The 18279-nt window shown below is 27.5% G+C and overlaps 4 protein-coding genes across 6 annotated transcripts in view; 3 read left to right on the forward strand and 1 right to left on the reverse strand.

The window, feature by feature from the left end:
- The window catches only part of LOC132921140 (Kv channel-interacting protein 1-like), a 411785-nt gene that overhangs the window by 352301 nt on the left and 41205 nt on the right, over positions 1 to 18279 (reverse strand). For 2 of the 3 annotated variants that reach the window (XM_060983999.1, XM_060983997.1), the window contains exon 2: positions 6423 to 6484. The exons of the other annotated variant lie outside the window; for it this stretch is intronic. The gene's annotated coding sequence lies outside the window, so the exon portion shown is untranslated. The remainder of the gene's footprint in view (positions 1 to 6422; positions 6485 to 18279) is intronic. 3 annotated transcript variants of the gene reach the window in all.
- Positions 1672 to 2837, forward strand: LOC132921169 (cuticle protein 19-like). Its single transcript, XM_060984032.1, has 2 exons — positions 1672 to 1771; positions 2296 to 2837. The coding sequence occupies exons 1-2, from the start codon at positions 1760 to 1762 to the stop codon at positions 2689 to 2691; spliced, it is 408 nt and encodes a 135-aa protein (XP_060840015.1). The 5' UTR covers positions 1672 to 1759; the 3' UTR covers positions 2692 to 2837.
- Positions 9314 to 10884, forward strand: LOC132921167 (cuticle protein 19-like). The gene is made up of 2 exons (XM_060984031.1): positions 9314 to 9470; positions 10350 to 10884. Exons 1-2 carry the CDS (start codon positions 9459 to 9461, stop codon positions 10746 to 10748), a joined length of 411 nt encoding a protein of 136 aa, XP_060840014.1. The 5' UTR covers positions 9314 to 9458; the 3' UTR covers positions 10749 to 10884.
- On the forward strand, positions 15890 to 17528 carry LOC132921146 (cuticle protein 7-like). Its single transcript, XM_060984004.1, has 2 exons — positions 15890 to 16049; positions 16714 to 17528. The coding sequence occupies exons 1-2, from the start codon at positions 16038 to 16040 to the stop codon at positions 17233 to 17235; spliced, it is 534 nt and encodes a 177-aa protein (XP_060839987.1). The 5' UTR covers positions 15890 to 16037; the 3' UTR covers positions 17236 to 17528.

Below are 18279 nucleotides of genomic sequence, written 5' to 3' on the forward strand. Positions count from 1 at the left end.
TTAATTATAAAAAATTAATATATATAGTTTTTAATAACATGTATCTATATATAAGAAGAATTATATAGATTTATAATGTATTTTATATTGATATAATATATTAAGGCATTGTTTGTTTTTATAATTTTGGGGATGTGGGAGCAAAGCCACCACAGGTTTTGAGCATCCTGAGTAATTCTTGCAACCCCTGATATGTTTCCTAAATTACGCTACTGGATATATTCATGAGCATAAACATAAACTTTTTATTTATAAAAAAATATTTAGTAAATTTCTATATTCTAAATACTCTATTTATTAAATTTAAATTTAAAATTTACATTTCATGGTAGATATAACTACATTTAAAAATAAAGATTTACCTAATATGTCAATAACTATTTTATTTTGAATTAAAAAGGAAATTAAATTAATTAATATTATTTATAATTTCTGTATTAACAATAGATTATTTTTGAAAACAAACTTGTTCAAAATAACGATTGATTAAGTTCATATTATGGTTTTATGGTGTATAATAAAATAACAATAAATAAACGATACAATTAATAATGTTTTTTTTTATTCCAATTAATAATCAATATTAATATTTTGGTAAATAATCAAGTAAAATAACAGATATTTTAATTCTAACTGTGTTTGTGTGTAATAATATCATCACAATCTACCCCAGTACAGACATACTTCCGTATAATTAATTTGTATTCGATTTAAATGAAAAACTTGTATACATTCATGAAATGTTATGTGCTATTGAAATTACATTATGTATCTAATAAAAATTGTTTACCTGTTTAATATTGTGGATAATCCAAAGGTATTAGCAATTTAATCATTGTAAATTAAAATCATTTAAATAAATTATGTTTATTGATTTTCATTAATATACTTTCCAATTGATAGCAACTCGCATTATGTATGATAATTATACGCATTAATGTTCTTTAAAAATAGTATTCTTCTTCTATAAAATAAAAATAACATTCTTTTAAACTTAATTAAAAAAAACTATTATATTTTCTTTGAAAATCTAGCATATTATTATATGACTTATGCATATGATAATTATGTAGTATAACGTAATTATATGTATATTTAATCTATTAAAATATATTATTTAATAACATTCAATTTCATTAACGATCTAACAAATGTAACACTATGTAGGTTGATACGACTGTACAAAAATATATGATCCAAAAATTAGGCTATGTTGTAATATGAACTAAATTTGTAATTACATGATATAAGAGTCGGAATCTTTTATGATAATATAGATTATCAAATTACTTACACATCTTTGTTATCGTGTATTATGTATTTTATATTAAGTCGTTAAAAATGTAAATTTACCGAGATTTTTCAGTTGAGTTAAATGCTCTAAATATTCTGAGTGACGTATTTCTTTTTTATTGTTTTACAAATAAAAATGGCACCGTATTTTTTTTTTTTTTAGTAAATTTACAAATTAATGTACTTTAAATTACATCAAAATATTAATTTAAACAATATAAAATAATTAATATTATATATAATATACGTACACAGAAAAATGAGTATTTCATGTTTTTTTTTAATTAGCTGATGTAATAGATCCAATCTTAGTGTCCATCTTAGTTAATTTAAATGAAGGTAAATAGTAGTATAGTAGGGATTTACAAAAAATATAAATACTTCAAACACATTTAAAATATTCATCAGTGTTCTTTTCATAACGTATGATAATACATTTCGGTCTACACTCACAAAAACTTTAAAAATGACTACTAAGGTAAGACTTAATCAGTTAGTAAAAACTATTTTTTTCTTTTAAATATATAAGCATTTTTATTTCAGACAATTTTGATTTATTGCCTGTAACAATTAATAATAAACTTTTTGTAGGTACCTACTCGATATATTATGTTTGTAACTGAGAAATAATCATTGTAGATATTACCATACATTTTAGAATCATAATATCATAATATTTTAGTTTAGTTTCAAATTAATTAGGATATCCAAAATTTTGTTCATATAATATAATAATATAATCAGAATTTTGTGCACATATTATGATTTGAACATTCGGTAATAACAATTTAAAAATTCAACGAAATCCGATTGAGTGGTCACATAAAAATAATTTAGATACAGAGCCTATTTTGTGTTACCAACATATTTCTTTAATTTTATTCGAAAAACAATTGTAAGATAATCGGGTCTCTTTGACCAAATCAAAGTATACCGTGCAATATACGAGTCGTCTGAAATAAGTCTGATACTAAGTCTAAAATCTTTTCCGAAACATTGCAGTTGATCGTGTTCGTCGCCTTGTTCGGCCACTTGGCCCTAGCCTATCCACCTACGATCTTCGAGCACAACAGTTACGAGCAACACGACGACGACCATTACGCCCACGCACCCACACCGTACCACTTCGAGTACGCCGTGAAAGACCCACACACCCACGACGTAAAGAGCCATCACGAGTCGAACGACGGTCACGGCAACGTCAAAGGCTCGTACAGTATCCTGGAAGCCGACGGTTCAACCAGGGTGGTCGAGTACACCGCCGACGCCAAACACGGTTTCAACGCCGAAGTGAAGAAAATTAAAGCACCAGCTCACTACCATAACTCCGACGCCACCAGCTATTACGAGCCAAACCATGTTCCATATAAACCAGCATCGCACTTTCAGTCGTATTGATGGATAGAATGAAAAAGCCGATAAGAAATTCTACCAAATTTGTTACTTTTTTTTTTGAGTGTATTGGTACATTCATTGTTAGCTACATTTAAGTTGAAACTATATTCAATTATAATAAAACACAATATTTTCTTTCCACTATGAAATGTATTATTATTATTATTATTATTATTATTATTCTTTAATTACTCTTCCCTGCAAATTCCAAGTGATATGGAACTGAAATTCCACTGTTTTTCAAGAATTTGATGAAATTAGAGCACAAACATTGTGTATCGTTGTCTCAAAATAAAAATTAAATTCGTGGTTAAATCATTGAAACGTTTTTATTGTTGAATATTATTTTTATTATGATTATTAATTAGTCCTTTATAATATTGACGGATCAGTATTTTTTTTTACGGGCTAACAGTAATATTTACCACTAGTACCACGGGTGAAATTTATTTTGATTTAAACTTAAAATTAGATAACAGAAAATCGGTTGAATTTGCACTTGTCCAATGATACCATAAAAAATATAATGAGTGAGCTTATGCCTTGTCCGAAAACTGTCATTTAGCGATGGATAATATTGATGATTAATGGATATTTTTTTGTATACATAAACTAATCCTTTTTCTTTAATATGAACTTCTATTGTATAATTTTGTTTAGAAACTTTGTTTCTACATATTGTTTTACAGATTTAATTATTGAAAATTTTTTATACAAATAACATTATATGAGTTTGGCACTGTTTATGAATTATGTATGATATAATATAGAAATGTATTTTAATATCTTAGAAAATAATAATTTTTAGTTTATTATCTTTCAAAAAATATTTTCGACAGCCAAAAATAACTGTTTTTTAATATCACTAATTGTGAACCATGTAAACACTGTTCGAGTCCATCTTATTTTCCTTTGTACTAATATAATAACACTACAATATCATGATATTGTTTAATTTACCATATTTTACTATATTATAATATAATTGATATGTATTATATTATAAATCACCGTAGATTACCTATATTACATCATATTTTTATAATATTTTAACTTTTAACCTGAATAAATGTGCGACGTTTTGAACAGCAATTAACTTAGTGCAATCAATGGTTTAATAGTGTACATCTATTTATTAATACATTTTTGGTAATAGTAAGCAAATTCGGTTATTCAAAACATGTGAAATCTTGCTGCTTGATCAGTGATACTATATTTTCTAACCAAAATATTGAAGTTTTGACCGCAGTGGTTAAAAAGTATTTGGACACTTACTACATAAAATGGCATCGTTTGCCACCAAATCAATAGAAAACATAGTCCTGATGTCGTATCCATATTCGACATTAATATTAATATCTTATGTCTATGAAAAAATGAAAAAAAAAAACCATTTTCATGAAACTCTATTGGGTTTGTACATACAGTATTGTGTATCTTCATATTATTTTCATCATTATTGAAGGTATTGTCATTATTATTAATTTATGTAGCTTGCTCTTGTTGTACTCCTGTGCGTGCTGCTAGTTGATAATGAACTATAAAAACTGGTGTGCGTTTTAAATAAAATATCAGCGATTACCGGAAGAACGAAAACTCGTTTATTAAATAAGAACTTTGCTCCTCAATACCACTATTGTTGGTTTTTATATTATATTATCACGACATAGTTTATTATTCATTAAAATACGTTACACGCTTCTATATCTTATACCACCTACAAATATTATACGACTATCTATTTATCTTGCAGTTTTAAAAGTTACTCTTTTGCAAGCAACGAAGATTAGTTTTACAATTCTAACACATCATAAACTTCTTTTAATAATGAATCATATGAATTATACGCAAGAACATGTTTAAAACACCAAATATAATATTATCGTGTGTGGGTCCAGCACATCAGTATTACACGCAATTAACAATCACGCATACGATTTATACATGGTTATACATAATAATATCTTCTTGACGCGTTGCACATAAAATATTGTATATCTTAATAAGATATTAGCATGTTACGTGATAGACTTTATTTACTGGTCTCATAACTATTATTACGTTAAATAAAAATTATAATACTTAGTCAAAATATTATTTTATTATTATTAATAGTACCTAGCTCATTATTAGTTTTACCGTGGTCGTATGGTATTTTTTTTTAGGAAATCATTAGGACCTATACTACTATATTACAAATAGAGTAACACAAAATGTTGTTTTTCAATTAAATTATAATTTCGGTAGTTCTAACTATCTTAAGTCATTTAAAATCAAATAAATAAATTTCATCCTAGTATTCATGGATTAATACATTTAAAAATGTCAAGTAGAGGTTTCGCATCTATAGTCTTCAATGAATTTCAAAGTTTATCAGCGGTCAGTCAAATTTTGTTTTCAAATTATCTCTCTATTATCCACCACTATAACATAATATGAAACTTTATATTTTATAAAGCGCATATTGTCCATTTTCAATGTTAACACTTCCTTCACCTTTTAAATTGTATTGTATTAAAATGGCTTTGTATCATGTTAGCATAGTATTATCTATATATTGACAAATATTATGTTTACAAATCTTATTATTATAATAAACTTACATTTGTATGCATATTTATATTATGTCCGTTTACTCATAATAAATAAATTATTTACTTAAAGAACTTCATTTAGTGGTTAAAAATAATAACATTATCTAAAAAAAAAAAAAACAATTTTTCTCAAAACAATGTTTGATTCCGAATATTTTGATTTTCGATTATTTATATTTAACTAAAAAATAATATTACAATACTGGTTTGCCCCGAGGCGAACAAAACTTGACGAGCGCCCGATACCCAGTCTATATAAATGGTGTATACGTCATATTCTATTTTTATTTTAAATTATACCTATTTGATTTTTTTTTTTGTGTATTATAAACATGTGCCTTTATATGCCCATTATTCTATTATAGTAATTTATTTTAAGGTCATTTTATCAAGTAACAATTCTTCATAAACATTTGTTATTTTTTAATTAAACTTATATAAATAAATTGAGAATCTAATATCCATGTTACGAAAGAATGTTTGCTACTGAAGATGACAACATTGACTCTAAAATAAATACATATAATTTATTTATATAAAAAGTAAAGTTTTTGTGAAATTGTGTCTTCTTTATTTTCAATTGAAAACTGTATTTAATAATATCTATTTTTTTTTATTAACGTAAATTGTTGATAAATTTTCTTGTTATGAACACTTCCACTATAATTAGTATGATACAATATATTATGTAAATACGATATATATTGATGATACAAAAATGGTGATTTATATTAAAGTAAACATTTTGTGATTAAAACATTAAAATGTTAAATACAAAATTATTATTTGTTGACAGTAAAGTTGTCGACTTCCCCAATATTATTAATAAACGCATTAATAAGACTCAAAATCACTGATATTTGGCTACAATTATCATCTATTTAATATTACTTAATAGTTGACAATATTCGATATTTTTTAATACTATTGAATATTGTCCTATTACTACTGACCATTAAACACCACAATTTTATTGTATTTACAGTAATTACAGATAATTTTAACATTTCAACTATTCTTTAAAAATCAATATATAATGTATTTTAAAACCAGCAGTTTAATAACTATTGTAATCAGACATACCCAAAAAATGTATGGTTTTAATTTACATACTAATATTGATAACACACAGTGACTTACCTGATATTTAAAGCATATCTTTATTTTATTATTGAAGGTTAGATGAAATAATGCATAAAGATCTGAAACAGAAATAAACAAATAATTGTTAAATTGATTAATTTTTATATTTATATTTGATTTCGTACAACTTTTTATTATAAATAAATAATATGTATTTTAAAACAATCAATATTTATTTGTTCATTTCACTTGATTTCTGCGATAAATTAATAAATATAATCTTGAATAGTACATACACTTCATTAAAAACACTTTAATAAGTAGGTACTATATTTTTCTACATTTCCAGGGTAGTAAGTACAATTCCTATTTCCTATTAAAATAAAGTAAGCATATGATTTTAATTACTTTTTAAAATAATTGCACTTGATAATTATCGTTACTTTTACTAGAGTAATATGAATACTGGAAATATTGGGTAATATGAAAGCTAATATAAATTATAGATAAATCACAAGCTCTGAATAAAATGAAAGTACTGTAAAGCTAGATTGCATTTAATATTCTGAATGATAAAATAAAGCTATACTTCTTATAACTTAAAAAATAAAACACAAAATCGTCTATACTTTAGTTTATGGTATTTAAAAAAAATGTTCTTACAAGTATTCCTATTAAAATAGCTGATATTTATAATGCATTGTAAACTCAACAGTTTCTGCATATTCGAGTTGTTTTAATTAAATTGTAATATTGTTCAAAAGCAAACGAATTAAGATAGAAGTCTGAGAAACTATCATTCATTACGTTAATGTTATTGTCTCTTTTCATAAATACAACCAGTTTTACCAACATTTTAGATTTTAAGTGGAATGATGAATTTATTGAATTTATAATTATGTGTTTTTAATTCCACCTCTTAGAAAAGTAAAAATACTTTCGTTTTCAACTTTAGGGAGTCAGATTTAAAAACATATTTTGTAATTTTCAAAATAATGGATAAATGGTGATATATTTTTTTTTTTGAATGTGCCTGTATAACGCAAAACGAATGCCCCTGTTATTACGAATATACGAATACCTGAAATGTACACCAAATGATTATAATATAATTTTCTATTTTGACTTAATTTAACATATAAAAAAACATTTTAAATTTGCAATTTTTACTATAAATGTTAATAAAAAAAAATGTTATTTGTTAAAAACCTTAAATATTTAATACAAGGTTTCTCATAAATTATTACTATAGCTATATAAAAATATAAATGATACATAATATTTTTTTTTTTATTAGCATTCGAAATTTAATGAAATTACGATAATTCAAAAATAATTGTAGTTGAGAATTTAAGTTACATTTAACTATAAGAATTAACAATTTATTAACAAGTTTCAAAAAATTTAATTAATATATAATATATATGTTTATTTTTTTTTACAATTTTTAAGTGCAAGTTTTAACAAAATAAATTATTTAAATAAATAATAAAAGCTGTAGTTATTTTGTTCTAATTTAAAAATATTATTCGAGGAATAATTGAAACTTTTTAAAGTATATTATTATATTTTAAAAACGTAACGCAAGTATAAAGTAAATATGTTATACACAAAAATAACTTATGTAACACAGTGGTGATAATTTGATTGAAAATATAAATGTCAAAAAAATAGACTGTGATATTATTCTTTAAAATTAAATTTTATAATTGCGAGCTTAAAGATTTGCCAATTAGAAAACCAACTGTGATTTCATAGACAAAGGGTTATTAAATATATTTTATTTTAATATTATATGAATATCATAATATGGACAATCACAAACAAATGCAATTATAACTAAATTATTAAGAATTTAAATTTAATTTTTACATAAGATATAATATAATTAATCACTTTAAAACAATAAATAAATAATATAATTATTTAATTTAATTTTGATTTATTCTTTTATCTTACCATTTGGTAACGATGACTATAAACTCATTATTTCATTTATAGTTAGGGTTTTAATTTTAGCGTAAATTACAAGAGAATGAATTTTAGTGGTTGGAATAATATTTGGCAATATAGCACATATTACTTGCCAATGAATTTGATTGTATATTTAAAAATTGAACTTAAGTATCTACTGTAATAGTATAAATATAATTAAAATTACAATAATACATTTATTATATTGGAGACTTATAACATGTTTAGTAGGGCCCATTATCTTTTTGAAGAATAAATAATAATAAATAAATAAATAAATAAAATAACTGATTAACAGTACCTAAAAATATGTAGAATTAATAAGAATACAATTATTTTATTGATATATTTAAATACAATATATATTTAAATGCTTACTACTATTTTAAGTACTGAAAAAGGCATTAAATTTGAATTTCACTCTTTTACTGGTTTCTTATATTTTAGGATTATATATTAATATTATGTCAAGGCGATATGAATAATTATATTAAGTAGGTACCTGTTTATTTGTATTCCTCTCAATTTTAAAGACTTTTCCACACACATGCGCGTGCGTACATATGTACGAATACATATTTACATACATATATTATAATTATTATATTAAAACTAATAATATGCAGATTAAGTAAGTGCACAATATCAACCCAAAAACTATATTCTATTTTATTAAAATCATAACGAGTTACATACCTTCGATTATTTTACATTTTCACATGAATAATGTGATCGTTATATATGATTATTATTGAAATAATCATATGGATTATAATGTGATAGTATTTGTATAGTATAACATTAGGAAATATTTTTTATTTTGTATTCTTTAATTAACACGATTGTGCTTATGACGCAATAAATCAAATTACCGTGAACTAATGTATTTTAAAAGTAATATTGTTCGTTTTCGTAAGATTATTTTTAATTCTTCCACGATCTAGTTATTCTTATATAACATGACCAAGTAAACAATTGAATGGTAGGGACTTAAGAAAATCTAAATTATTTTTATATAAATACCGAAACATAAAAGTCACAATCGTCAGTTTTCTTAGACACACAAGTCTCCTGCAGAGTTCATATAAAACCGAGTCTTTATCCAAAACAAACGAAAAAATGGCAGCTAAGGTAAGAATCACCACAATGTTTCTTAGTAAATATTATATCTTGGTAGCAACTAGCAGATAAGCACAGAGATCGGATAATATTATAATGTATCACCATTGATGTGCATAAACTTTTAGTAATTTAGTAGTTTTTCAAATAAAATAATATCAATGTTTTAACTGCTACGTTTTTCCGATGACGATAGTAACGGTTCACATTCCTATAATATATCTTCTTTTTTCATTTTTCTATTCAATGCATTCCAACTATAAGTTTTTTTTAACTCAAACAGACTACTTAAATGAAAATCATTCAAATATTATATTTGTATCTGCAGACTGCAATGCGGCCAAATGTCGTGGTTAATTTACCGCTTCCCAGTTTTGGGCCAAAAACTTATAAATGATTAAAGTTTTATATCTAAACTCTGCATCTAAACCTAATTTAAAATTTTAAGTAACTTTTATAATGTTATATTATTATATGAGCTCATAAAGGTAGCTATTGATAAGTTTAATGAATTTATATTAATTGAAACTTGTGAATTTCAAATTCTTAATACTTAAACAATAGTAATCATAGATTATACAATATACATATAAAGTATATCCCTATAGCTTCTATACTCGTTTAGTTGTGATCAAAGAGTCAACAATTTACAATAATTATTATATTCAGTTATAAGTACGGCTTATGATAAATAGTACTATTTTATCAACTTGCTATCTGCCAAATTTTTAATTCAATCAATGTATTATTATCCATGACTATAAGCCACAGCCCTCCCACGCCAACTACATTTTATTGTGTAAAAATATAATCCAATTATACCTAACTAAACATAACCCAACACGAAATGCGTCCAATCCAAAATCCAAAAAGATTTATGAAATATTGCAGTTGATCGTGTTCGTCGCCTTATTCGGCCACTTGGCCCTAGCCTATCCACCTACGATCTTCGAGCACAACAGTTACGAGCAACACGACGACGACCATTACGCCCACGCACCCACCCCATATCACTTCGAGTACGCCGTAAAAGACCCACACACCCACGACGTCAAGAGCCATCACGAGTCGAACGACGGTCACGGCAACGTCAAAGGCTCGTACAGCCTCCTGGAAGCCGACGGTTCAACCAGGGTGGTCGAGTACACCGCCGACGCCAAACACGGTTTCAACGCCGAAGTGAAGAAAATCGAAGCACCGGCTCACTACCATTACGATGCGCCGCACTCCACCAGCTACCACGAGCCCATCCATCATCCGTACAAACCGTCTTCGCCATACCATTACTGATGATGCGACTGCCGCGGCATTGGCTGCTGTCCACCGTCGTCTCGTGATCGTGTCGATATTGTTTCATGTATAATACTTTCATAATAACCTTTCTGTAAAATATACTTTTAATAAACCGTAGCTCAGCACTCTATAATGTTGTATTGTATGATATCGTCGACAAATACATTAAATCCATCCAAAGCATCATGCTTTCCATTATATATGTCACTGTGCGGATTACATTTTATATTATTTTATTTTGAATAAATCCTCAGTGTTTTGGACAGTGATGGATGCCTGTCCAAATCCACTGGTCTTACAATATCATTCATTTATGTTTTGTTTATGCATTATGGTACAGATCAATTCGTTCTTTAATAGATGCGCGTCAAATCCTTCAATTTGGCTAGCACGTAATATAATATTTTCCGACAAAGTTGTTTATTTGTGTTCAACGTTCTGACAACAGAGTTCAAGATGTTTGAGTATTGTTGCATATTATGTAGTTAGCTCATATAAAATAACTTAAATGTTTTATAATAAAACTGAAAATAAATTAAGACATTGCACGTATTTTAGTATACATATGTATGTAGTATGTACGTAAATATTATATCTCAGGAGGACTCGATAATATACAGTAGTGAGTAAACTGTAAACCAAAACTGTTGAATTAACCATTCATAATAAATAAATCCCATCAAACTGGTTTCTACCTACAATTTTAAATTTATAAAAATGTATACAAAATATTATATAATATATTATTATATTCGCTAAAAATCTAACTTAAAAATATACATCTAAAACTATAAAAAAAAAAAAATTTTAATTTATAATATTTGCACAGATTTGACATATTTTAATATCTGTTGTAAATGGAATACTTATAATCAGCACCTGTACTACAAGAGCATCTCATATCGATACAAATTCAAATGTTTATATTTGGTTAACTGACTTGCGTAATGTGTTACACAGTTGCGTGGATTAGGTAAAAATACTACTTTTTCTTCATTTGACATTGTTGTATCCGAAAAAAATGAATAATTATTATAATTTAGCATATTAAAAGTATGTAATTATCCAAATCAATTATATCTTTTAATAAATGTATAATTTAACAATAATATTAAATGTACATTCTATCCACCTTAAACGTAGGTATATTAAATCTAAATATATATTTCATAACAAAAATTACCCTCAAATTATCAATAAAATACTTATAACAAAAGTAAAATTTTATAAGAACTAAAAATGTTTTGATTATTTTTACAAATGCTTATGGTAAATATTATACGTCTATATCTTATCTATATCTATACCTAGATCTTACAATTTTTGTTACGGGCATTCCTGATTATCTATAATTAATATTTTTAAAACGTAGCATTTGAAAAATATCACTGTACTAAGGAACCACAATTGATTATTAATTTTTTTTTTTTTTTTTTTTTTTCTTTATTAATATATATACAATCTGTACACAAGGCACAATAAGAATATAGGCTATAATATTACAGGAGGAAAATCTTGAGTGAAGAAGCCACCCACTGATGACACTTCGTCTTTTATTTTACATACGTATATGTTATTTTAACTTATACAAATATTTTTTTTTTTTTTTTTTTTTTTTTTTTTTTTTTTTTTTTTTTTAAGGGTTTAGTAGGTCTCTGCACCATTTACGCTTGAGACGCCGAGGAGGGTTACCAGGGATGGTTAATACACCTAGATTTTTTATGAGTGGGTTTGGATGTGAGTTAAGGCGTAGGTGGAACCGTTTGTAGTAATTTTTTGCCTCTTCCTGGATTGTTTTCATATGCAGGTCTTTATGAAGTGTGTGATTTGACACATATGGTGGTGAATTGGTTATTTTCCTTAACGCTATATTTTGGAACCTTTGGATTTTATCTAGATTAGAATTTTTCGCATTGCCCCATAGCTGTAGGCCGTAAGTCCAAATTGGCTTTAAGAGAGATTTATAAAGAAGTAATTTAATATTTAATTTTGAATGTTTGTTGTTGACAATTAGGGTTTTGAGCATTCGTAATCGGGAGTTTAATTGTAATCTTTTGGCTTTGATATGGTGAGCCCATGTAAGACGGCGATTATTAATTTTTAAATCATTTATTATCTAAAGTAAAAATGTTGATATATATTTTGTTTCTTTAAAAATCTAAAATATACAGCTAAATCATATAAATATTTTACAATAAGTACTTAAACTACCTATGTAATTATTTCTATTATTTATGATAGAACTATATTTTAACGTAAATATAAACACTAAACACGTAGGTAATATTAATAGTATTATTGAGTTTACTATTATTTTTTCATTGTTGACCCAATGCCAAAATACAAAATAATATGATAAAGTAGTGAAAGATAAAGTAAACGCGTATTATTATGTTATATATTACCTAGGTCAAAAGTCAAGGAAACAGTGAAAAAAGGTTACATATATAATAATATCGAATAGCCAATTACCTAAAAATTGAATTTTAAAAAAAGGATAATTATTTAAATTAAATATTATCTTATTTTTCTAACTACATTGTATGCTACATATTATACCAAATTATGATATTTGATACCATTGAGAGTTCGCCGCGTCCATAATGATTAAATAATAAGTGGTTTTTAAATAATCTATCAACATTGCTATTAATAAGTAATATCAAGTTGATACAAAATTTAAAAGAAATTATGAGACGTCAATATGTCCTATTATTTAAAACAACTTTAAAGATATATATCTTATGTTAGCGCATCGTATTGTTGGAAAACCGGTTATTGATAATAACAAGTGTATTAATTTAAATACAACAATGCATGAATTAAAACAATATTATGTTTTAATTATCAATTTGAATATTTTACCAACCATTTATATTAATGGCGGTAGAACGTAACAATGATTTAATTAATTGATTATTAGGCATAAACTAAATAATAATATTTATTTAATTAAAGTATACAAAAATCTAATACCCACATAATATATTTAAATTAAACAAGGCGAACAGTATAAGAAGTCTATTGATGTTTAGCACTCGTCTCGCTTCGTTCACTTCGACACAGGTATTATGGTTATAATAAATTATGCTCATAAATAACCACTGGATTTTAAAAATGATCATGACCAGAATTCAGTAAAACCGTGGTTCTTTGTCAATCTTCTCTAGATATTTTCAAACGATATCACTTATCAGTCATATTAACTCAACAAAATTATATAAAAAATCAAAAATGACATTTCCAAGATCTTTTTATTTTTTAACATGAAACGTAAACTGTTTATATGCTACTTTTCACTAAATATACGTTCACTGAAAAAAGGTAATACAGATAAATACAAAATACTTATCATTGTAAGACTAAAAAAATCCTAATTTTACCTAAATTCTAAAATATTATAATAGTTAGTACTTGAGTACTTTTTTTTCACTTTATGTATCATGTTATAATATTATCGTGTACTTAAAAAATGATTTTTAGAGATGCACCGTTTTGTCTAACATAATAAAGAGCACCTACGTATTTTTTTCAATATCGTGAGTGATTACAATATTATAACACGTCTTTACTCTATCGAATTGTTGTTGAATAGCTCAAACCACCGTCAAATACACAGTCGACATAACATTTGTTTAAAATGCTACCAACCAAACTTTCACTATTATTGTTTCGATTATATTTCCAGATTTTCAGATTCTGAACAAATCAAGAAAAGTGTTTGTTTTACAATATTGTTTCAAAAGAAATCTAATTAAACCTTTTTTAGGTATAAGAAAAAATTGCAAACGTTTCATAATATTGTACTATACTTTTAAACATCAAAAACTGAACCTGAATAATACTGTAAAATGGTCAGTCTTTATTTTCTCAAAGCAATAATAGAAAAAAAACCGTTGAAAAATATTAATGAACTTTTGTAAAAGTCCAATTTAAATCAAGCTTTACTCAGAAGCGTTTTTTGACGTGACGATTTGTAAAATAATTTTAAATAAAAAGAGTATACATTGGAAATTGAAATACAATATGGATATTAAAGTTGATTTTCACTATAGTACAATGAACACGAATAAAAATATATAGGTGCGCACTAATTGGCTACGTAATTAGCGATCACGTTCGTAATTGGGTAAACACCACTGCAACAATGTCTACATGTATTTCAAAATTGTATAACTCCCATATGCTCATACGAACATACAGCCGCACCGATATGTGCATACATAATTTATGCGTATAATATGTTATACGTTAAGAACGCATATAGTAGAAAATCCGGTCATTTTACATAATGCTCGTAGTCTTTCAAAAAATTTCTTAACTGGCCGGGATTTCTAATACAATGTCCGACGAATGTAATAAGTACAGTAGTATTGGTATTTCTTTTTCAAATATTTCAGTATACATTATTGATGTTTATCGGTTTTTTGTTTTAATCGGGTGGTGCTTAAAATAAAAAAAAGTATAAATCAATCTTTAAACATATATTAACCAAATTAAAGTGTTAGGTCACAGATTATTAAAAATATGGTTTTTTTTTTACTTACAAATTAAATGCATTGTTGGTAATGCAAAAATATATAATGCAATTTTGTTAAAAAAGATTTTCATATTTACATAGATAATAATACTATTTAATTAATATAGATAAAATAATAAAATATATTATTATTGAAATGAAATTTAAATATTATACATTGTCTATTTGTCAGTTTGTCGGTCATTCTATATATAGCCCGGGGATTATTTGAATGCCCTATTTTCTATATCGACTGCAGTAGCACAATATGTATATATTATATCATTATGCTTACACGGGTACACGGTGATTGATAAAATGCTATTATTGTCAATACGTAATTTGTTTTATGAAAAATTGAATTTCATTATAATATTATACTCTTCGCTGTGGCTTATGTAAGGACAAGATATGCCAATCCAAAATGTTAAATAATTAATTCTGTATCACTGACAGTTACTGTTTTTGACCGCACGGACAAAAATTCAAGGTTGCTCTTTTTATCGTTCAACCAAACCCAATAGCCTTAGGTCCAATGTTTCCTCGGTTATGAGGTTGCCATATTAGCTAAATCATTATTCTCCAATGTAACCGGTTCGTTATACTATCGAAATCATTGGAAGGAGTTGATCGACTGGAAGGGATTAAAGTCATCTGAAACTTTTAGCATAAATAGAGTAAACTCCACAGTCACAGTCACCAGTCATTCGTGATCGTTCGATTGTAATTTATTTATTCAAAATCTCAACAAAAAAAACACCATTAAAATGGCCGCTAAGGTAAGTGTCTTAATTTTTATTCATGATCGTAACGCAGGATTTGAGTTAGACCTAACGCACAGTCCAAGTAAAATTCAAAAAACTTTATTTTAATTTTTATTAACAAGTATAAACTCATTCTCGGCTAACGCAGTGCACGTTTCAACGGTATATTATTTCACTCGTGTTTTTGAAATTCTTTTTGAAAATCATAAAAATAAATTCATTGAATTCTATAGGGTACTTAATCGAAACCGACCGTCGACGTTTTCGAGCATTAAACCACTCACACACACACACACACATATATATTAAAAACTATACATTTCAAATATACTCGTTGTTAAGAAAAAATTAAAGTCTGCAACAGCCAAAATACGAGAGAAGTTGGGCAGGAACGATATTGCTTGTGAAATAATCGATATGTAGGTACTATCATAAATATAAAATATTATAGTACTACAGCACTTATCGTTAAATAACTATCGTTCTCGACCAACCCATACAAATGGCACAACCTACTTGGGAGGTATCGGCGAGTCAGCTGTCTAGTTATTGTATTAATACGGTTAACTATATGTTATTATATATACGCATACAATCCGTGTGCGGTATAATTATCGCGTTTAACAACTCTAACCTAATAATATACCAACCTAACCGTCGTGATGTCGTTTTGTTACAGTTGATCATCTTCGCCGCATGCGTGGTCTCCGCCATCGCTCAATACCCCGCCCCAGCCTACAAGCCCGCTTACCCGGCCGCCGCCTACCCAGCACCCGCATACGCCGCACCCGCTTACGCCGCCCCGAAAGCCTACGCTCCGGAACCCGCATACCCACCCAAGCCATACAACTTCGAATACAGCGTCAACGACCCATCCACATACGACGTGAAGAGCCAGTCCGAATACAGCGACGGCAACGGCAACGTCAAGGGATCGTACAGCCTCGTCGAAGCCGACGGATCCACCCGCGTCGTCGAATACACCGCTGACTCCTACGGATTCAACGCCGAAGTCAAGAAAATCGACGGAGGATACAAGGCCCCGTACAGCGCCCCGGCCTACAAAGCCGCCCCGGCCTACAAGCCCGCCTACCCAGCACCCGCCGCATACGCCGCACCCGCTTACCCAGCACCCGCCGCATACCCAGCACCCGCCTACTCCGCACCGGCCTACAAGCCAGCCCCGTACAAGGCCTACTAATTCGTTTTCATCTTTCTGACATGTAAAAACTTTTTCTTCCGATCTTTTGAAGCCAAACACTAGTCGCCGGCAAACCACTGCTGGTGCGTGTGCGCGGCTCTCGAGTCGTCATCGTGATTATTATTATTATTATTATTATTATTGTTTATTGCCCATAATGTATTGTAATAATATGTGATTATGTATACGCTCCCTTCCTTCTCTGTGCATCGTAAACAACATCTTACGATCAAATACCTGTATTTATTGTTGTGTAAATGTATAGTTTAATATATATTTACAAAACGTTATAATCGCACTGGTTTTTATTATTTCTTTTCACCTACTATATATACAACAAAAAAAAAACACTCACACTTATTGCCGGTCGGTATAATGTCAACGAAGTCGCTATATCGTCGTCGAGTTCACTACACTCCGACGTTAACGGCGGCGTAGTTGATTTAAAAACATCGTTGATCGATGTACAATAATACTAAATATTATTGGCAAAAACGATCGAAATCGATGATTGATATTTAACAGTTAACAGCTACAGGTATATAATATGACAAGGTACCGATATATCGTGAATGCATAATAATAATATCATATTGCGCCATTGCGGGATAATCGATTTGAGTATATTGTTTTCAACGCCTAATATTTAATCATTCATACATTGTATTATTATTATAAGCCCAAAATATAAAAGTAAAAGTATACACGATTTTAAGAGTTGTGTGTTAGGCACTCGTTCTGCTTTGGACAGCTCTACGAATGATGTAGTACTAGTACTGCGTTATAGGTATTAACAATTTGAAAGCAATGATAAATCATTGCAATATTATGAAGATCCGTGAAAGAATTGCGGTTCACTAATGTAGTCGTATCCTTTTTTAAATTTAAGTGTATCAAAACAATTTATGAGCAAATATTTCAAAATATGTTTTATACATTCGAAATAGTAAATCAGAAGTTATATACATTTCTATTTATAAAACGCAACTTACATAATACGTTTCTTTTCTTATTAACATAGATTAAATTAACTATAAACAAATA

Source organism: Rhopalosiphum padi, chromosome 2 (assembly GCF_020882245.1).
Source record: "Rhopalosiphum padi isolate XX-2018 chromosome 2, ASM2088224v1, whole genome shotgun sequence".
NCBI classification, from domain to species: Eukaryota; Metazoa; Arthropoda; class Insecta; order Hemiptera; family Aphididae; genus Rhopalosiphum; species Rhopalosiphum padi.